General features: G+C 39.7%; 1 protein-coding gene across 4 annotated transcripts in view; it reads right to left on the bottom strand.

Annotated features, from left to right (window-relative positions):
* tprb (translocated promoter region b, nuclear basket protein) overlaps positions 1 to 23,039 on the bottom strand; it is a 148,337-nt gene that overhangs the window by 21,186 nt on the left and 104,112 nt on the right. For 2 of the 4 annotated variants that reach the window (XM_043699535.1, XM_043699536.1), the window contains exons 41-43: positions 12,662 to 12,778; positions 4,967 to 5,057; positions 2,575 to 2,759 (exon numbers count right to left, since the gene is read on the bottom strand). In XM_043699535.1, coding sequence (XP_043555470.1) covers positions 2,575 to 2,759; positions 4,967 to 5,057; positions 12,662 to 12,778 — 393 coding nt within the window. The remainder of the gene's footprint in view (positions 1 to 2,574; positions 2,760 to 4,966; positions 5,058 to 12,661; positions 12,779 to 23,039) is intronic. The other 2 variants (XM_043699537.1, XM_043699538.1) reach the window with 2 other exon arrangements.

Raw genomic sequence — 23,039 nt, 5'->3', positions numbered from 1 at the left:
AGAGAGCGTGGGAGAGAACGTGGGAGTGTGAGAGAGAGAGAGAGAGAGTGTGAGAGAGAGAGAGTGTGACTTTGGCAGTACAGACCTGACGAGCAAAAGGACTTCCTCTGTACACTATGATTCTATGATCAGATTGTGATCGGAGTCTGGAATTCTTGGCCTGAAATGGTGGCTTAGTCACACATGCTGGTAACATTTAAACATGATTTAGATACTTACCTGTGCTTCCACAGGATATAGGCCAAGAGCTGGAAAATGGGATTAGTGTGCTAAGATATTTGTTGACCAGAGGGCTGAACTTCCTCCTTATGCTGTAAATCTCAATGTGTCCATAATATTTCTTTACTAATACAGTTTTTCAAACTCTCAAAATAACTTAGACTCCAACTCAGTAATCAATTAATAGTATGACCAGGTATTCTAAATCAAAGCATTGTAAAGGTTGAACATGGAAAAAAAGGTAATAAATATACATTTTCATTAAAAAGAACTTGCACGTGGGAAATCTAAGTAGCATTTGTTTGTCAAGATTGCATTTTCCTGTGACTCTAACTGGGTCATTACATGTACATTTCTTTGGCACATCAATCTAGACTACATCCCTAAAACTCCAATTTACAGTATGCCTCCAAATATTTACCATAACTTATCTCCAATTGGATCCACCCAAGTCACCACACAGCCACCTCAACTGGTGAGCACCACTATGAGAAATCATTAACATTAAAAAACTTGGAACCAGAGAACTTCTCAGTTACCCCAGCCATTTGTTAATTGATCCTCCCACATACAATTGTCCATCCAAAAAGCATTTATTTGAAGACAATTACAAATTATTTTGTTTTGAAACCTGATTTGACAACCACTTAACAGTTAAGGCACTGAAAGAAGTTCACAGATTGACCTTCACCTCATTACAGTAGAGGACAGCAAGCACAAGGATAACATGGTTGCATACTGACAGATGTCCTAACTCTCCCAGGCCATCACTGTTAACAACATACAGAAATTTTAGTTGAGCCAATCAACAACACAATATATTTACTCTAAACCCAGCATAAACCTATTTGTCAAGTGCAATTTAAGATCGCTAGTACATGCAAATTTTGACATCGATATCCTCATAAGTGAAGAAAAACTTTCTTCCCCTACAAGGATGTGCTGAAACGTGCTTATTGCATCTTTTAGGAAAAATATTCCTGTCTGCACAGGGGCAAATCGCTCAGATCATATCTGTGGCTAGCAATTATTTCACTGGTGCTTTATTTTTCACATGTTGATTCAATTTCATCAATAGAAGAAATTTGCGTGAAACATGGGAGGCAGAGCATAAGAAGAGGACAGAAGGATGGAACAGCAAAAAGAGACTGAAATGATGACTCAAGTAGCAGAGCAACTAAGTGAGATGCAATTCGGCTTTGCCTACAAAACTCAATTAGGGGAGATTGAAAATTCTATGCTATACATTCAACAATTAAAACTATAATGCCAATGCAATCATGCAAAGCAAGATCAGAGATAAATGGGATTTGCTCATGACTCAGAGTGATGAGCAATGATCATTAATTTTATAATCATTAGTCACTGTCAAAGAAAATATAAATAGGGTGACTAGGGCAGAAAGGAACTTGAATAAAATTAGCCCTGTAAAAACATACTGGATGTGAATGCCTTCACAAGAGGACACTGTCTGCTCAGAATGAGATAACCAAGTGAAAGATACCCCAAGGGATCTTTTGAAGCAAACAGAAGTTGACTCATTCAAGGAGAACTCGGATCTGGGACAGTAACAGAAAAATGACATGGTATGGAAAGAAAAGGGAGATGAACAATCCAAATTTACGTTTGAATTATTAACTCAAACTTGCAGACTGGGTATATGACACATCACAAGACCTGACAAAATTTGCAACCTTTTGTTTGAGGATTATCAGAGAAGAAAGTCTGAGTAACACACTTGTGCACATTGTGTTGTCCTGCCAAAATTCAACCAGGTTGGGAATCTCTGGATGCAGTGTAAATTTAATCAGGTACTCAAAGTTATAAACATATGTTGTTGATTACTACTTCAGTTTGTGGACAACATCTCGCCTACTTGGGTTGGATGACAAATTGTTCCTTTTAAAGCTCTGGGTTATAGTTAAGAGGGTAGAATAAGCAGCATTATTTGACAATTAAGCTCAGAGTTCCTGTTTAGATGGGAAGGCCTTGTAGCATAGTGTCCCTAACTTAGGGCGAGAAGGTCCAGGTGCGAGATTCACACCCTGAAGTGCATTGCAATCAGTCTGAATAGGTCTATCAAATATTTACCTGTGCAGATGGGAGGGCTCTGGTGTTGTAATGGTAGTATTCCTACCAGTGAACTAGGAGACTTAACCGCTAAACTTCCATCTACTCCAGGGCTTAACAAGATGATCTGAATACATATTTTAGAAAATATTTGCCTATGCAGGTCAAAGAAGACTGGATCCATATGATCCAGGTCCAAAAGATCTGGGTTCAAAAAAAGACTTGCAACAATACGACTCGAGGGGTGTTATGAAGTGCCTGAACAAGTTGGTTAAAAGAAACTACCTGTGCTGGTGGCCCCAGTTCTTGAGCTGGCGGTTGAATTGTTAATCGTGGAGGAAGAGGATGAGGTGGTCTCCGTGGTGACCGTAGTAGTCGTGGGGCCTGTCTTTCAGATATGGCCTGCTGTTCTCGAGAAGCTTCTGAAGTATAAGAATCTGTGGTGGGGACATTACCTTCACCGCCAGCTGCTGACAAAAAAGAAAAATTATTTTTGTCCGTCAGCAACCTTGTCCTAATACAACACCCTGTTCCATAACCAATAGGACAATTACCATATTAAGCATAACTGATCCAATTTTACACCTAACTTGCAAACGTTATAAACTGGAATTTCATGCATAATGTCATGGATAGCATCTGTGCCAAGGAAATAGACTTTTGGATAAAATAATTTTCTACTGATCCACAAGATCGACCTGTGTCACTTGTTTTCTAGGTTGATCGAATTGCCCTAGTTTTCTCTTAATGCCAAAGTTCTTCCCCTCAAGTTTCAAAAAATTGTTGAAATCTCCAATCCCATATCATCATTCAGGTTGTAGTCAAGAAGGACATACAATTCCAAGCAATTTCTCTACTCAATTAAGCACATATACATCAATAAAATGAGGAGGAGTATGGAGATGTTGTGAAGAAACTCCCCTCTTACAAAGCTGTATTTTTACCATTTAATTAATGAAATGCACATTACACAGAGCAGTAATGTTACTAAATTAATAGTAGGCTGTATTAAAAGAAGTCTTTCAATGTCACCTTGACATCAGGTATCTTTTCAGAGTCCCTCCTCACACAAAGCTACAAACTCAATCTTTTAACAGTAGTGACCAATTTTGTTCTGCATGTTATCTAATGTAGCTTGAAGGAATGCCAGAGATGGAATGGGATGAGGAACAGGTAACATTAATTATGAGTTAATTATGTTTGAATTGGTTTAATAAACTTTGGAACTACTCATAATTGTGGGAACACTTTCACATTTTGTGACATTATTGCCCACTTGTTTTCTGAAAATGAGACAAGTAGAAGGATGAAATTGCATGTGGACCTGGGGTTATTTTGTTGGCAAACAGGAAGCAAGATGTGGCTTTAGCTTTGTTACCATACAAAAGCAAGTCCAGGTCCTTCACAATCGGATCCTGATGTTTTGAACATAAATGATGATCTGAACTGATCGTTAACTCTCATAGTAAATTGAGGTTTTTAAAAAAAGTTTCCTATGTTTGAGGCATTGTTAGATTGTGAAATTTTATGAAGACTGAGTACAGGACTACTCGTGGAGGTGGTTTAATGAAATTCAAATTCTCTCCAGCTTTCTTATTCTTTGACAACGTTTTATTATCATGTCTTCTCATCTGTTGTAGCCACTATGACTATATGCCACACAGGCATCGCGTTCTGTTGGTTTTTTTTTGTATTGTACTGTATTTCTTGTCCTAATTAAATCTTGCATATAAGATCATAGAAGTATCAATTGGAAGTTCCCAGAACTGATCTGGCATTTAAATTAATGCATTATGCTAAAATATGGACAATTTTAATTTTGCCTCTAGAACGACATCACAAACCATTGAAATAAATCCCATTAATAGGAGAGAGAGGATGAAAGTAGTAGTCCAGAAAGACACCATTGACAAGGTCGAGGCCATAGTTGAATAAAGACAAGAGATACAGTACAACTGAGGAATACCAAGAGGAGGAGAAACCCTGTGGTGGGTTGTCATAGTGGCTGTAAACAATTAAAAGACAAGATAATAAAAAGGTGTCAAAGAACAAGAATTAAAAAGATGGAGAAGTGCCAGATAGGAGACAACCAGCCCCAATCACAAGGGGAGAAGCACTGAAAAATGATGTTCTCTGTTGGGACTCGAGGCTTAGCAAGGCTAGCAGCATGAGGTTTTGCAGAGATGCAAAGGTCCATTCATCAACAAGAAAAGCAACTTTGAACTACGACTTAGCTTTGTTGGCAACATATGATTGCGAGTAGAAACCATATTCCTACAGGGAGAAAAGCTTAAGAGTCATGTGCTTCTTTCATCCTTCAAATGAGGAACCAAACACAGATAGGATTTTCAAAACTAAATAAATGCATAAATGAGTTAAATGATGCCTTTAGAAATTGGTACTCCTCAGTAAAGCCTGTTTTATTAAAATTGGGTTGTCTTCAGTTAAAAGATATATTTTACTGGCATCATCGGGGCAGCCTTCAGTCATGTTCATGGCACATGTTAACAATTTTGCAACAAAACCAAATCAATAAACACTTCTGTAATGGGTTGGATCCTTTGCAAAACAGTTGAGAACGGAATTTCACAGGGACCACTGTTACCAAAATTATCGAGTGCATTTTTTTCCTTAACTGACTTGGTTATACTACAGCTTTCAGTTTAATCATACTTACAATTATCTTCTGGTATTTGAGTACTTTCTCCTTCTTTACAAATGCTACCACTTTGTTCATTTTCTGCACTCTGTTCTGTCCCGTCAGCACCCTATGCGAAAAGTAGGCTCAAATTTAGAAAAGGAAGTAGTCTTTCAACGTCACAGCCTCATTCCTCACAAAATTTATAACTTAAGCAGTCTCTAATTCTACATCTGTCACATTCCTCAAAACCCAGGTGACATTAAGACCAACTCAAGGAAAGTTACTGAACCAAAAATTAAACACTACAGATTTTAGGATTTCTTTGAATAATCAAAATTGTTTGCACTTAATTTGCAAAATGTATTTTAAAATTATTGCAGAAACAAATTCCAAAGGATTATTCCAAACTAGAAGGATTCACTTCAGACTCTCAAAATCAGATAGTTTCACTGACAAAATTTCTAAAATTAATGTGTGAAAGCTTTCTGTCCCTTTATGACATTTCTCCTGCAGGAAAACAAACATGTTCAACAGATTTGACTACAGAAAGACAGCTATCACATAGCATTGATTGTGTTCTCAATAGAAATGCAGGTAAGATGTATTCAAGAGACTGGGACTGCAGAGGATTGCTGCAATTATACTAAAACATCATTTCTAAAACAATACTTTCTTCCATAAGTTAAATTCTGCAGTGTCAATGAGCCAAGACTGGCTACTCAAGTCAAGTCACTGACTGAAGACAAATCAGCTTAAGTCTTGGATTACCAAGCCTACCACAAAGGGCAGAAGTGTTCTAATGTTACAACTATAGGTCAGCTGGACATGAAAGAGCTTATAAACTATATAAAAAGGTGGAGAGTCATTACTTGCTCAATATTAATCAGAAGTTGAACTAATTTCAATGAGGGGGTGATTGTATATTCAAGAATTATCAATGATAAAAGTTGGAGTGACAGTGAGCTGTACAGATGGGAACAGAAAGCAGATAAATTAAATAAGCTTGGATAAAAACTTGTCAGAAAGATTTCAACTTGAAGCTATGTTCAATCATCACATCAACTGAAAAACATGGTTCCATGTAATTACTGTTGAGACAAAGTGATGTGAAGGATCAAACAATTTGGTAGTCAGCTGCATGAATCAAAATTTGGGAGTAGGCACAAAAATGATTTTAAAAAGACTCATCGAAATGAAGTGATACCTCTGTTGTACAGAGACTTGCTCATAAACAAGCAAGCAGCAATTAGGTTAATCACCAAATTTAACAATGTTATCCTTAAAAGGAGGTACAACACAATTCACCACAATGATATCAGGACACAAGGATTAAATCATGAAAGACAGGTTACATAAAGCCGACTTGTATTAATCTCGTTTTGGAAGACTGCGGAGTGGCATAAATGAAGTTTGAAATGTGAATAGCATTCAATACAGGAACATAGGAACAGGAGGTGGTCATTGAGCCCCTCAAGCCTCTTCCACCCATTCAAATGAGATCATGGCTGATCATGGCCTAACTCTTTCCACCTGCATTCAGCCCATATCCCTTAATTTTGTTGCTTAATTTTAAAGCTGAGATAGGTAAAGTTTTGTTAAGCATATGTATTAACGGATAGAATTAAAATTAACAACTGATCTAGCATTGACTGCCATTTGTGGAACAATATTTGAAACTTCTACTAACCTGTGTGAACAAGTGCTTCCTAATGTCCCTCCTGAACAACCTGGCTCCAATTTTCAGAATACTCACCCTAGTTCTGCATCTTCAGCCAGAAGAAAAAGGATTTCATTTTATCATCTACCCTGTCTTTTCCTGTTAATAGCTAGAAGATTTTCATCAGATCACCCTTCAACTTTCTTAAATTGCTAGAGAAAACAGGCCAAATTTGTATAATCTCTCCTCAAACTTAACCAAGGAAGTCCAGATGTCATTCTTATAAACCTATGTTGTCCTCCTTCCAAAGCCAATATATCTTCTTTCCTCATGTGTGGTGCCTGCATCTGCTCATAGCACTCCAAAGTGGGATCTAACCAGAGGTTCACCCTTGTACTCCAGTCCTCGACATATAAAGTTGAAACTTTATTGCTGGAACAGCACAGCAGGTCAGGCAGCATCCAGGGAATCTGCTCATAGCACTCCAAAGTGGGATCTAACCAGAGGTTCACCCTTGTACTCCAGTCCTCGACATATAAAGGCCAGCAAACAATTAGCATTTTTATTTTCTGTACCTATTCGTAACATTTTGTAGATCTTGCACCTGAACTGACCTGCTGTGCTGTTCCAGCAATAAAGTTTCAACTTTGATCTCCAGCATCTGCAGACCTCACTTTCTCCTCGACATATAAAGGCCAGCAAACAATTAGCTTTTTTATTTTCTGTACCTATTCGTAACATTTTGTAGATCTTGCACCTGAACTGCCAAGTGCCTTTGGATAGTCATTGTATTTAACTTCATACCATCTATGAAGCACCCTGGTCAATCCTTTTTTGGCCCAAAACAAATAACCTCACAGTAGAATCAGAGAGAAAGTTTCTGGACTGAGGACAAAAAGTTGAATTTTAAAAATGGTGGATTGAGAAAAGTGTGGATCTTGCAGCTACTCCTGAGATTTCAAGCTTGCTTATACGACTCAAAAGATAATAAGTACAAAATGTCTAAGTTAGTTATTTGGTTTCTTTTTGGTTCTTTTATAGTCAAAAGTACAAACCCCACAAAGCGCCTCCCCCCAAAAAAAGCATGTTTTTTTTTCAAATGGGCTTGCGTTTACTGAGCTTTTGGCGAGGCCAATAAATGGTTATTAAGAGTTTTTTTAAAATTTGACTTCAAAAAATTAAATGCGTTGAAGAGGAGAGTTTTTACAAAATATCGCTCGAGATCTTTTTTTTAAAATTGCGGAAAGAGGGATTTTTTTTTAAAAACACAGTTGTATTAATGGAGTTTTTGGAGAGGCTGACATGTGGATGGCTCTGGAATGAGATTTTTTTTCCCCAAGATCAGAGGACTGAAAGCTGTCTTCTGGACTACGTGAAGAGCGGCTGTTTTTATGTTCAGCTAAGTGGTTGATTTAATACTTATATACTTATGTTTAATATTAATTTGGGTAAAGAAAGGTAACTTATTTTATATCCAGGGAGCTACTGAAAGCTGTTTTTTCTTAGGATTGATGTCATTGAGGGCATACAAGAGACACAGTTAAATGGCTAGCAGATTTAGAGAAGTGATTACACAGCAGGATCAGTCACATAAGTGGATGACTGTCAGGAAAAGCAAGAAGATAATTCAGAAGTATTCTGTGGTGATTCCTCTCAAACATATTCATTTCTGAGTACTGCTGAAAGGGTAGTCTCTCAGAAGAAAATAGAAGAGGCAGTTAGATCTTGGGCACTAAAACTTAAACTTGTATTAGGCAGGGTTGGACAAAATTTAAAATAATAATTTTTATAGAGAACTCTCCTGTCAGGGTACAAATAGGAGATTCTGTGGCAGTGAGCATGAATCTAGGATATGGTGTTGCTTTCCTGGTGTCAGAGTGAAGGACATCTCAAAATGTTTGTAGCATACTGCCAAAGGGAGAGCGAGAAGCTGGAAGTTATTGTACACATTGATAGAAATAACAAAGTTAGGGCAGAGATTAAGGCTTTACAGAGTGAATATAAGAGGTTAAAGAAGAAGATAAAAAAACCTTTAAAAGTAATAATCTCCAGTTTAATCCCAGTGCCAACCTTGAATGAGGGAAGGAATGAAAGGATAAAGGAGATAAATAAATAGCTGAAGACGTAGTGTAATGTTCAGAGATTCAGATTCTTGGATCACCAGGAGCTCTTCTGGGGCAGATAAGATGCAGTCAAATGGTATGACTTTCACCCAAACTGGCAAGGGATCACGATCCTCGGGGGAAGAAGTGCTATTTCTATTAAGGGAGCCTGGGAGTGTGAGTGTGTTGTGTGATGGATGATTCTGAATCTGAGAAGAACACGTTAATTGGGGAAAAAGTGTGGCGCTGGCAAAACACAGCTGGTCAAGCTGCATCAGAGGAGCAGGAGAGTCGACACTGCAAGACTACGGTCTTCATCAGGAATGTGGTGGGGGTACCCCAAGGGGGCTGAGATAAATGGGAGGGGGGTGGGGCTGAGGGGGGAAGGTAGCTGGGAATGCAATAGGTAGATGAAGGTGCGGGGGTAATGGTGACAGGTCGAAGTAAAGGATGGAGCGGATAGGTGGGAAGGAAAATGGAAGGTAGCATACTGCCAAAGGGAGAGCGAGAAGCTGGAAGTTACTGTACACATTGATAGAAATAACAACAGGGCGGTGTAGAGTTGGAGGATTGGATCCTTGGTGGAGTGGGAGAGGGAATCTACTCCCAGGAGGACCAATTCCCCTGCAGGACATCCCAGATGGCCTCCTACTTCGAGGACCGCAATTTTCGCTCCCACGTGGTCAACAATGCCCTCCAGAGCATTCCCTCCACATTCCCCACCTACAGTCTTGAACCCACCCCTCCAATCACAACAAGGATAGAACCCCACAGTTCTCCCCTTCCACCCCACCAACCGACAGATACAACACACAATCCTCCACCATTTCCGCCACTGACAAACAGACCCTACCACCAGAGATATGTTTCCCACCCCACCCTTATCTGCACCCTTAGGTTCATGCCCCCACCAACCTACCCTCCACTCCCAGTACCTTGCTTGCCAGCGCAAGAGGTGTAAAACCTGCACCCATACATCACCCCTCACCTCCTTCCAAGCCCCAAAGGATCCTTCCACATCCAGCAGAGATTATTTTGCACACCCAAACACCTTGTCCACTGTGTCCGTTGCTCTCAATGCTCTCCTCCACATTGGGGAGACAGGACGCCAACTTGCAGAACGTTTCAAAGAACATCTCCAGGATAGACGCAACAATCAATCCCACCTTCCTATGGTCCAAAGCCCCCTCCCACTCTGCCAAGGACATGCAAGTCATGGGCCTCCTCCACCACCAAATTCTAACCACCCAACACCTGCAGGAAGAGCACCTCATCTTCCGCCTTGGGACCCTCCAAGCACATGAGCACCCTTGCGCCCCCCCGCCCCCAACATTCCTAACAAAGAGCTTCTGCTCAAAACATCAACTCTCCTGCTACTCTGATACTGCCTGGCTGGCTATACTTTTCCAGCACCACACTTTTCGACTCTGATCTCCAGCATTTGCAGTCAACACTTTCTCCAAGTTAATTAGAAAAGTCAGACAAGAGCAAGTCAAAGAACAAAGTTAATCTGAATAATTAAACTGCATTTATTTCAATGCAACAGGTCTTAAATGTAAGGCTGATAAACTCAGGGCGTGTTTGGGAATATGGGATTGGGACAGAGTTATTAGAGAAGCTTTGCTGAAGGATGGACAGGACTGGAAACTCAATCTTCTGGGTTTCAGATGTTACAGGAAGGATAGAAAGGGAGGCAAAAATGGAGGAGGAGTGGTGTTTTTGATTAAGGAAAACATTCCTGTTGTCACTTGAGAAGATATTTTTAAAAATTGTCCAGTCAAAATATAGAAGTTGAGATTAGAAATCAGAAAGGGATGATCACCTTGAAGGGATTGTATTACAAGACCACCCCAACAGTCAGAGGGAAATTGAGGAACAAGTATGTAGAGAGCTCTCAGATATATGTAAGAATAAAATGTTGTAATAATGAGTGATTTTAAATTTTCCAAACATTGACTGGGAGCACCACAATGTTAAAGTGGTAGAAGAACTTGTTAGATAAGTTCACAGAAATTTAGGGAAGGCAATGGTTTAGTGATATTATCATAAGATTATTAATCCAGAAACATGGCTAATGTTCCTGGGACCTGGGCTAGAATCCTGCCAAGACAGATTATCGAATTTGAATTCAATAAAAATCTAGAATTAAGGGTCTACTGATGACCGTAACTCCATTGTTGATTATTGGAAAAACCCATCTTGGTCAGTAATGTCCTTTAGGGAAGAAAATCTGCCATCCTTATTTGACCTTACCCACATGTGACTCCAGAGCCACAGCATTGTGTTGACTCTTAACTGCCCTCTGGGCAATTAGGGATGGGCAGTGAATGCTGGCCTAGCTAGTGATGCTCATGTCCAGGGAGTAAAAAAGAATGGTTAATAAAGTTACATCTCATGTGATTCTGGATGATTTTGCCAACTGGACACAAAATTGGCTTAACGGCAGGAGACAGACTGAGGATTTGGAGGCCGTTAACCAATGGTGTTCAACAGGAATCAACGCTGGATCCGCTTTTGCTTGTCATTTGTATAAATGGTTACTAAGTTTGTGGATGACACCAAATTGGTGGTACAGCAGACAGTGAAGAAGGATATCTAATATTAAAAAGAGATATTGATCAGCTGGGTCAATGGGCTGAGGAGTGGCAGATGGAATTTAAATTTGGATAAATGCAAAGTATTGCATTTTGTTAAAACAAACAAGGACAGGACTCATAAAATTCAAAGTAGGGCCATGGGTAGTGTCATAGAACAGAGGGACTTAGGGATTCAGGTACATAAGTCTTTGAAGTTTGCATTGCATTTTGAATGGGTAGGTAAGGCGGCATTTAGCATGCTTGCCTTCATTATTCAGACCTTTTGAGTATAGGAGTTGGGTCGTAATATTGAGGTTGTACAGGACGTTGGTGAGGCCTCCTCTCGTGTACTGTGTGAAATTCTGGTGGCCCAGTTATAGGAAGGATATTAATAAGCTGGAGAGGGTTCAGAAAAGATTTACCAGGATGTTGCCGAAAATGGAGGGTTTGAGTGATAAGAGGAGGCTGGATAGGTTAAGGTATTTTTCACAGAAGCATAAGAGGTTGAAGGGTGACCTTATAGAGGTTTATAAAATCCTCAAGGGTACAGATATGAATGGCAGGTGACTTTTACTTAAGGTGGGGGATTTCAAGAGTACAGGGCATATTTATAAGTTGAGAGGAGAAAGATTTAAAAAAAGATATGTCTGGCAACTTGTTTATTTTTTCAAAATCAGAGCATGGTTCATGTGTGAAATGAACTTCCAGAGAAATTGGTGGATTCGGATACAATTTAAACATTTAAAAGACATTTGAATAAGTATACAATAACAAATGTTTGGAAGGTATTGGCCAAGTGCAGGCAGGTGGGCCTAGTTTGATTTGAAATTACAATTGACAGGGATTGGTTGGTACAAAGGGTATGTTTCTATGCTGTATGACTATGACAGGAGGAACTGATATTTCCAAAGATTAGTGAAAACACGGAACTCCATCCTGACAAAATGCAGAGTCTGAGTCAAATAATTTTCTAACAAGTCAACAGATGTTTACTGCGTCGGGTGTCATAAGATGTGGAGCATGAGCAGATAAATAATTATAGTATAGTTCAGAAATGATGCAAGAGAACGGTTGAACATGCACAAGTGGTCCACTCCTGTACCCATTATGGTGAATACCATAACAGTCACAGACAAAAAGCTCAGGAGTATAGTATACATTAGCACTGACTTAGTTAAATCATGCACATAGCCTCAACCTGTATTTTCACAATTTGATTCAACAGAACTGTTACAGTGCATTTGGTGCCTGTTCACTAGGTCTCATAATTACACAATGAGGAAATCAAATGTTTTTTGAAGGTGAGTTTCAGAGGCACTTTCAATGCAAAATGCTGATCACAGCATTTTTGTCACTTCAGCCACATCAATATTCCCAAATCTCAATTTTTGCATACCTCTGCATCGCCACCATCATAATTATCTTCTCCATCAGGACTACCCCCATTACTATCTTCACCATCACCATCCTCAATTCCAGTATCATCATCCTCATCATCCTCATCATATTCCTCCTACAAGGATCAAAAACAGTTAATGGGGTCAGAAACTTCAGTTTGCACCTCTGGAAAACTAAAATAAAAATTACTAAGTAGACTTCCTCCATAATATCCTATTCTTCATATGCTTTCCTTTTGTCATCCTGCAAAATTCCCACATATGCAAAATATTAGTTTAGTGGTGGAAACTGGGAAAGAATGTTACAAACAAGCAAGGTTTTCTGTTTTACAAAGAAACTAGGATTCAATACATGAGGAAAGTTAGATTATCAACCAGGAATGATTATATTAATTTCTCAGTTCTCCAAGACTTCAATCAGCTACTAATAGCTATGTTTTGAATTCAACATAATGCCCAATACTGAGTGCACTGAAAGTGTGCCCTTCAAAGTAAGCATTCGTAATTTTAATATGGAAGTATTTGAACAATTAATGGTTAAAACAGATGAATTAGTTTCTAAATCATTTGCCAGTATGAGATTGTCAGGTGATCACTGCGACCATCCACATTCCCTGCACACAACAGCAAATTCTGTAAAAATACTTCATTGGCTGAGAAGCAATTTGGGACACGAAGCTTGAGAAAGGTGCAACGCATGCATAAGCATTAGGGACCATCTTGGCCAAGTGAAGTGCTACATTCTAACTAAATAGATGGCTATAATATAAAAGATTTGAGGAGGAATATTTTGAAAATGAGAACATACTCCAATGGAGACACTATTGCTATTATTCAGAGACCAAAGTTCTGAAAAACACAAAGACTTTAAAAGATCGTAGCCTTGATTCTTGGGTTCCCAATCATTAACTAGATAAATTTCACCCAATTCATTAAAATTAAGCAACACTTCAAATAATTACTGTTATTTACTTCAGTATTTAAACAGGAAAACAGATCAAATGGCAAACAGAGATGACATCAAAAGATGCGGCTAGAAATGACACAATGACATCTGAAATAAAGAGACAAACAATAAACTAGTCAAACTTGAGGCAAGGTTCCTTGCCCAGGTACATTTCATCTGTGCATTCTAAAAGAATCCTGAGAAAAAGACAGCAAAAACACTATTATAGAATTATTTCAAAAGCAAAATACAGCAGAAATAGAAAAGTGCTGAAAAGCTCAGCAGGACAGACAGCCTCCGTGAAGTGGGAAACAGAGTTAACAGTTTGAGTCTAAAATGACTCTTCAGAAGATTAATCAATTAAAAAGGAGCGACAGCGGGAGATGATCAGAAACCAACATGAAGCCAATACTTAAGCAGTTATAGATTCATAGATTTGTAGAGCGTGGAAACAGACCCTTCAGTAAAGCATTTGACACGGTTCTCCATCATAGGCTATTACAGAAAAAAAACGGAGGCATGGGATTGAGGGTGATTCAGTGGCTTGGATCAGAAATTGGCTAGCTGTACGGGGGCAGAGGGGTGGTGGTCAATGGGAAATGTTCACCCTGAAGTTCAGTTACGAGTGGTGCACCACATGCATCTGATTTGAGGCAACTGCTGTTTGTCATTTTTGTAAATGACCTGGATGATGATGTACAAGGATAAGTTAGTAAATTTGCAGATGACACTAAAATCAGTGGAATTGTGGACAATGTGGAAGGATGTTGCAGTTTATAGAGGGACATAGATAAGCTGCAGAGCTGGAGTTTAATGCGGAAAAGTGTGAGGTGGTTCATTTTGGAAGAAGTAACAGGAATACACAGTACTGGGCGAATGGTAAGATTCATGGTAGTGTGGATGAGCAGAGAGATCTTGGTATCCATGTACATAGATCCCTCAAAGTTGCCACCCAGTTTGTTAAGGTTGTTAACAAGGCGTACAGTGTGTTAGCTTTTATCAGTCGAGAGATTGAGTTTCAGGACCATGGGGTTGCAGCTGCACAAAACTCTGGTGTGGCCGTACTTGGAATATTGCATATAGTTCTGGTTGCCGCATTATAGGAAGGACGTGGAAGCATTGGAAAGGATGTTAGAGAGATTTACCAGGATATTGCCTGGTATGGAAGGAAGGTCTTATGAGGAAAGGCTGAGGGACTTGAGGCTGTTTTCCTTAGAGAAGGTAGTTGAGAGGTGACTTATTATAGGCATACCAAATGATCAGAGAGTTAGATAGTGTGGTCAGTGAGTGCCTTTTTCCTGGACGTTGATGGCTAACATGAGGGGACATAGCTTTAAATTGAGGGGTGACAGATTATAGGACAAATGTCAGAGATAGGTTCTTTACTCAGTAAGGGCATGGACTGCCTTGCCTGCAACAGTAACGGACTTGCCGTCATTAAGGGCATCAAAATGGTCATTGGATAAATATATTGATGATAATCGAATAGTGTCAGTTAGATGGGCTTCAGATTGTTGCACCGACCTGTGAAACCATCAGGAGCCGAAAGGCATGTACTGCACTACAATGCTTTATATTCGGTTCAACATGTTCAGTCTGACCAGACATCCTAAATAAATGTATTCCCATTTGCCAGCACTTGGCCCATCCCCCTCTAAGCCATTCCTATTGATATACTTATTCAGATGCCTTTTAAATGCTGTATTTGTACCAGCCTCCACCACTTTGGCTGGCTGCTCATTCCATACATGCACCACCAGCTGCATGAAAAAATTAGGCATGGAACTGCTTAGATCCTTTTTAAATCTTTCCTTTCTCACCTGAAACCTATGCCCTCTACTTTTGGATTCCCCCACCCCAGAGAAACTATGCCCCTCATGATTTTACAAACTTCTTAAAGTCACCCCTCAACCTCCAACACTCTCGAGTAAGCAGAACCAGCTATTCAGCCTCTCCCCACACAGTTCAAACCCTCCAACCCTGGCAACACCCTTGTACACTTTCCTGAACCCTTTCAAGTTCCACAACATCCCTCCTTGAGTAGTAAGATCAGAATTGAATGCAGTATTCAAACGTGGCCTGAGCAATGTCCTGTACATTCGCAACATGATCTCCCAACTCCTATACTTAATGCACTGACCAATAAAGACAAGCAGACCAAACACCTTCTTCACTATCCAATCCACCTGTGACTCTACTTCCAAGGAAATATGAACCTGCATTCCAAGGTCTTTGTTTAGCAACACTCCCAAGGACCTTACCATTAAGTGGATTAGTTCTGACTGGATTTGCCTTTCCAAAATGCAGCACCTCACATTTATCTAAATTAAACTCTATCTGCCACTCCTCAGGCCATGTGATCAAAGTCCAGTTGTATTCTCAGGTACCCTTCTTAGCTGTCCACTAAACCTGCAACTTTAGTGTTATCTGCAAATTACTAACCACAGCTCCTATATTCACATCCAAACCATTTACATAAATGATGAAAAGCAGTGATCCTTGTGGCATTTTTAAAATCCAGTTTGCATATTTCTCTTTGTATTCTGCGAGATAGAACCTTGCTAACCAGTCTACCATGAGGAACCTTGTTGAATGCCTTACTCAAGTCCTTATAGATCATGCCCACCATTCTGCCTTCATTAATCCTCTTAGTTACTTCTTCAAACAAAAACTCAATCAAGCTAGTGAGATATGATTTCCCATGTCATGTTCACTGTCCCTAATCAGTTCTTGCCTTTCCAAATTAGTGTTAATCCTGTCCGTCAGGATTTCTGCCAACAACGTGCCAATCACCAATGTCAGGCTCACTGGTCTATAATTCCCCAACATTTCCTTACCTCCTTTCTTTAATAGTGGCACAATGTTAACCAACCTCCAGTCTTCCAGCACCTCACCTGTGACTATAGATGATAGATATCTTAGCAAGGAGTCCAACTATCTCTTCCCTCACTTTCCACAGCATTCTAGGGTACAACCGCTTGGAACCTGGCGTATCCCTCATTATATTACAGCCAGTTTCAGTATCAAAAACGTGGCTGTCAGTGCCACATTCCCCTGAGAGTCCATTACCCCCTACATTTTCCAAAATAGCATAGATGGGGATAGCCACCAGAGACTCCTGCACTAGCTGCCTCCCTGTGCTACCCTTCCTGGAGATCACCCATTTATCTGACTCTATTTTTGGTTTATCCCTCTTCCTGTAACTGCCATCCATCACATCCTCTAGCCCCTGTTAATTTCTCGTTGCCTTTAACTGATCCAGGTGCAACCAAGCACACTTCCTGCAGACATAATCATCACTAACACGGAAACTCTCCCTAAGCTCCCACATCTGACAGAAATAGCACATCACCATATTTAAGGTCATCTTTACACCTTAATCTATGGACCCAGAAAGTAGCAGTCCTACTGCTTGAAAAACCCTGCTCCAGGCTAACTTAGTACCTGTTTTTCATATTTTTAAAGTTTAATCAAAAGACAAATCTCAATAAAAACATAACCAAAAAGAACCGAGTCTACTCACTATAGTAGATTTACTAAAAAAACTTGCCACTTTGCTGCTCCCCTGCTGTAACCTCACCACTCAGATTCATTCAGTGTCAGCTATGAATTTCGCTATTTATCTTTCTTGTATGAACTCCAATGTCTGGAGATACTTGAAATCAAACTCAGACAGCAGTGCAGGCTTCTTTCTCGATTGATTCACTTCCTACCATATGGTTACGACCTTTGACACCTTTCTTCCCTTTTTGAAATGTCGTTGTTTTGATCTTCCCCTTTCCCAAAGTTGCAAAACAACGCAACAGCTTATAAAACAGTAATTACTACAGAATTTGAGGAAATCAACTCCAACACTGAAAATAACTCAAACAAGGAACAGGTCTTACAGCCACAATGTTTTCCTGTCCTCCATCTTGAATTACTCAGTGTTATGGACCAGGCCATATTTCAAGGAGGTAACCTAGACCCTAACATTTTCTTCTTATAAAAGCAGTGGGAAGTGGATATTCCACGTGTGATGCAATTGGTCAAACCATTTGGCTTTAAGTTGAAAAATGTGGTGCTGGAAAAACACAGCAGGCCAGGCAGCATCCGAGGAGCAGGAGAATCGATGTTTCGGGCATAAGCCCGCCTGCTGTGTTTTTCCAGCACCACATTCTTCAAATCTGCAGTCCTCACTTTCTCCCATTTGGCTTTAAGCAAAACAGAATTCATTTAAACTCTATTGTTGAAACACGAACAAAAGAAAACAGGATTTAGAAGAACTTAACTATTTGAAAACTTAACTGACTTAATTCAGCAACTTAACTAAGGAGCTATTCCAAAAAGAAGCTATTCCAACAACATTCCATAAACTCACCCCTTCGCAAAGGGTAAATTCAATCTTAGGTTCTTACAGGCAGCAGAGATGTCAGAGAAAAAGCCAGTGAGGCACTATCTGCTGAAGCTTGGAACTTTCTGCCCTGCAGCAACTTCTGACTGCCTGTTTTAACTAAACCAAACTAAAAAAGCCTCAACTGGGAGATGTGGCCACACCCCTGCCATTGTTAAAGGAGACATATCAGCACCTCTACCTTTATGACTTCTTGGGAAAAAAAAATGAAGGACAAACCAACCTCGTTAAAAGGGGTAGCAGCGTCACACCCAGAATCCTGTTTTTTGGCAACAACTACTTAATTGACTCTTATGTTTGTTACCCTGTGCACCGAGGACAAATCCTAACTGTAAGGAGTAAAAGATACATAAACCAATAGTTGCTCAAATATAGGCTTGCCTTTAGACAGTCCAAGGGTATCTCTCCCTGTGTAAATTTATCATACAAATGATTGAAATTAAGTATAGTCACAAATGCAGGTTATTCTGATTCATGATCCAATAAACAGCACTCCTCATGTGTTCCCGTGACAAATGTTAATCTAATTAACTTACAGATTCATCTATCGCCTCCACTTTGTTTTGAGTAAAGCAGTGACATTAACTACTTCAGAATCTATTGGAACATTCCCAAACTCTGTGGAATTTTGTGAAGTTATAACCATATCATGAACCAACTTCCTAGCTGCTTCTATTAAGACCCGAGGATGAGGGCAGGAAGGACCTGCTCAAAAGGGATGGTTTCACCTGAACTGAAGGAGGATCAATGTCTTGATGGGGAAATTTTCTATTCGTAGTCAGAAGCCTTTTGGCTAGCCGCGGTGGGGGGCACAGATCCTAAGTTGTACTTCGAATAAAAAGATAGAGGAGGATAGTTCTGAATTTAAAAAGAGCAGTTAATTAGAAAAGGCAGGTAAGTGCAAGTCGGAGAAAGGTCTAACTGCACTTATTTCAATGCAAAGGGTTTGACAGGTAAAGTTGATGAACTTGTAGTCTGCATGGGAACATGGGATATCATAGCCATTACAGAAACACTGATGAAGGGACAGGACTGGCAGCTCAATGTTCCAAAGTATAGAGGCTATAGCAAGGACAGAAAGGGAGGAAAGACAGGAGGGGAGTGGCATTTTTGGTTAAGGAAAATATCACTGCTGTACTTAGGATATTTCTGAGGAATTGTCCACTGAAGCTATATGGGTGAAACACAGAAATAAGATGGGGATTGTTGGTATTGTACTATTGGCTCTCCCAAAAGTGGGCTGGAAATTTAGCAGCAAATACGTAGAGAGGTCTTGGATGGTGAGAAATTTGTTAGGTGCGTTCCAGAAAACTTTCTTTATGATTATGTAGATGTTCCTATTAGACAAGGAGCAAAACTTTACCTTGACTTAGGAAATAAGGTAGGACAAATGATTGATGTGTTAGTGGGGAAACACTCTGTGACCCATGACCACAATTTCATTAGTTTTAAAATATAAATGGAGAAGGATAGACCTTGTATAAAAGTTATAGTTCTTAATCGAAGCAAGGCAAATTTTGATGGTATGAGATAACTTTTAAAAGTTGACTGGAGCAGACTGTTCACAGGTAAAGGAGTGACTAAAAAGTGAGAGGCTTTCAAAAATGAGAATAACAAGTGTTCAGAGGAATTGTGTTTCTGTTAGAGTGAAGGGTAAGGCCGGTAAGATTAAGGAACAATGGATGAATAAAGATATGAGGATCCGGTCAAGAAAGGAGTCATATATTAGGTAAGGACCAACTGGGATCAAGTGAATATCTTGAAGGGTATAAAAATGCTGCTGCACCCCTCAATATGGAAATCAAGAGGGCAAAAAGGGGATAGAAGATAGGATTATCCTTAATCCTATCTGCCAAATCTAAGAGAATCTACCAGTACATTAAGAGCAAAATAGCAACTAGAGAGACAATCGGGCTCCCCAAAGATAAACAAGGTCATTAAAGTGTTGAACCAAACGAGATGGAAGAGATACCAAACAAGTATTTCGCATCAGTTTTTATTGTGGTGAATGATTTAGAAGCTAGGGAGCTTGGGGAAATAAATACAGACATTGTGAGAAGAGTCCACATTACAGAAAAGATGCTGCTGGAAGTCTTAAAAATACATATAAAAGGTGGATAAATCTCAGGGACCTGATCAAGTGCATCCCAGGATATTGTGCAACATTAGGAAAGAAATTGCAGAGCCCTTTGCAAAGCTACTTTTATCATTTATAGCAATGGGTGAGGTGCTGGAAGACTGGAGGGTGGCTAAAGTTGTGCCTGTATTTAAAAAGAGCTGCAAGGAGAAACCTAGAAACTATAGACCAGTTAGTCTGGCGGATAAGTTGTTGGGAGGGGATTCGGAAAGATAGGATTTAAATGCATTTGGAAAGGAAAGGGCTGATTAGAGGTAGTCAGCATGACTGTGCATGGGAACCAGTGTCTCATTCTTGACGGAGATTTTTTCTTCAGGACAGAACAAAAAAGATTGAGGACGACAGAGTGGTAGACATTATTTATTTGGATTCCGCACAGTAGTCTATTTAGTAAAGTTACAACACATGGGATTTGGGAAGAGTTTGCCAACTGAATATAAATTGGTTTCATGACAGGAGACACAAGGGAGTGGTGGAGGTGGAGAGTTGTTTTTCGAATTGGATGCCTATGGCCAGTGGTGTTCCACAGGGATTGGTCCTGAGTCCACTTTTGCTTGTCATTTATATAAACAATATGCATGAGATCGTTGCAGGCATGGTTAAGTTTGTGGATGACACCAAAATTAGGTATTGTGAACAGTGAAGAAGGTTATCTAAGATTACAAAGAGATCTTGATCAATTGGATCAATGAACTGAGAAACAGCATGTGGTGTTTAATTTGGTAAATGCAAGGTATTGCCTTTTGGTAATACAAACATGAGCAGGAGTTATACAGTTAATGGTAGGACCTCTGTTCGCAAACAGAGATATGTAGATGTTTAGATTCACAGTTATAGAGTCATTCTTTGAAAGTTGCATCACATTTCGATTGGGTGTTTAAGGTGATATTTAGCATGCTTGCCTTCATTGCTCAGACCTTTGAGCATATGAGTTGGGATGTCATGTTCAGGTTGTACATGACATTGGTGAGGCTATTTTTGGAGTACTGTGCACAGTTCTGGTCACCCTATTATAGAAAGGACATTACTAAATTGGAAAGGTTCAGAAAAGATTTACCAGGATGCTGCCAGAAATGGATGGTTTCAGTTATTGAGAGAGGCTGGATAATCTGGGACTTCTTTTCCCACTAAAGCGTAGAAGGTTGACCATATCGAGGTTTATAAAATTATGTAAGGTGAATAGAAGATCTTTTCCTTAGGTTAGGGTAGTTCAAAATGAGGGGACATATTTTTAAGGTGACAGGAGTAAGATTTAAAACAGACCCGATGGGCTAATTTTTCACAGAGTTTGCCTCATCTGTGGAATGAACAGCCAGAGGAAGTCATAGAGGCGGGTACAGTTATAACATTTCAAAGACCATATCCTTCTAAACCTTTCCTATTCATATACCTGTCCAAAGACATTTAAAGGATATGGGTCAAGCACAGGTAACTGGGACTAGTTTAGTTTGGGAAACTTGGTCAGCATTGACAGGTTGGACTGAAGAGTTTATTTCCATGCTGTAAGACTCTATGACTCTAAGTCCATCAAGACCCAGGAAATTCTGAGCCTGAAACTCCAACATTTTTTTCACCATCATTTCCCTGGTGATAACAAATTTTCAAGTTCTTTGCTCCCTGTTGACTTGCAGCTATCTGCGATCTACTTGTTTCATCCATGACATGCAGCAACACAACACCGCTGTTCATTTTCACATTATTAACTTATCCGGCCAGTTAGGAAGTGAGCCTGGGGAATTCAAGTAAACAAAACATCTGCAGAAACTGTTCTGTTGCCAGATAGCTTTCTCTCATACTCCAAATTTTCCCTAATCTTTTAGTCATTCTTGCTCATTTTCTATATACTGTCCAGTCTTCTGACTTAAAATCTGCTTTTGATATCCACATTATATATTTTTTTTTATGCTTTCTTCAAGTTTCAGTTAACGGATGGTGGGTCCTCCCTTTGGAAATGTTCATCATTGGAATGTAACTATTATGTGTAATCTAAAATATCATTATAAACATCTGATACTGCATCTTAGTTGATCAATTCCTCAACCCACTTTGCCAACTCATTTCAGCTAGCTCTGATTTTGTGCCCTCAATTGCTCTTTTCCTAGTTTAAGATATAATCTTCAAATCACTCTTCATTCCCTCAAACTGAATCCAAGATGACGACCAGGGCTACTAAGGAGTACCTTCACTGAAATTATTAATTAATCTGAACACATCATACCATGTTAGGTTGATTACACCCTGCTGTCTGGTTGGCTACAGAACATGCAAGAAAGAAAATCTGAACATGTTACAAATTCATTTGGGTTACCTTGACCAAGTTGAGTTTCAGTTCACAGAGAATGAAAGTTTCTAGGATTATCATACATATCCAACAAGCTCTAGATCTGAACCATGCTAGTGCCAGTGATCCTGAGAGCAACACAACTTCGGTTTCTTCCCTTAAACTCTATCCTATGCATGGTTACATAGGGCCTCTACACAACTTCCTCAAGTAACTATTTCTTATCTTTTCCATTTCTAATTTATATTAAAACCATTTACACAGCCTGGTTTCCTGTACTTGAGGCATCCCCTTTCCATTGAGCTCATGTCATCCTCAGTGCTTGGGAGCCTCCTGTGAAGCGCTTCTGTGGTGTTTCCTCCGGCATTTATAGTGGCCTGTCCCTGCCACTTCCGGTTGTCAGTTTCAGCTGTAGTGGCTGGTATATTGGGTCCAGGTCTATGTGTTTGTTGATGGAGTTTGTGGGGAGGATGAGTGCCATGCTTCTAGGAATTCCCTGGCTGTTCTTTGTTTCGCTTGCCCTATAATGGTAGTGTTGTCCCAGTCAAATTCATGTTGCTTGTCGTCTGCGTGTGTGGCTACTAGGGATAGCTGGTCATGTCGTTTCGTGGCTAGTTGAT

This window comes from Chiloscyllium plagiosum, chromosome 11, assembly GCF_004010195.1.
Source record: "Chiloscyllium plagiosum isolate BGI_BamShark_2017 chromosome 11, ASM401019v2, whole genome shotgun sequence".
NCBI classification, from domain to species: Eukaryota; Metazoa; Chordata; class Chondrichthyes; order Orectolobiformes; family Hemiscylliidae; genus Chiloscyllium; species Chiloscyllium plagiosum.
The sequence above is the reverse complement of the archived record's forward strand: the minus strand, read 5'-3'. Positions and strand labels throughout refer to the sequence as shown.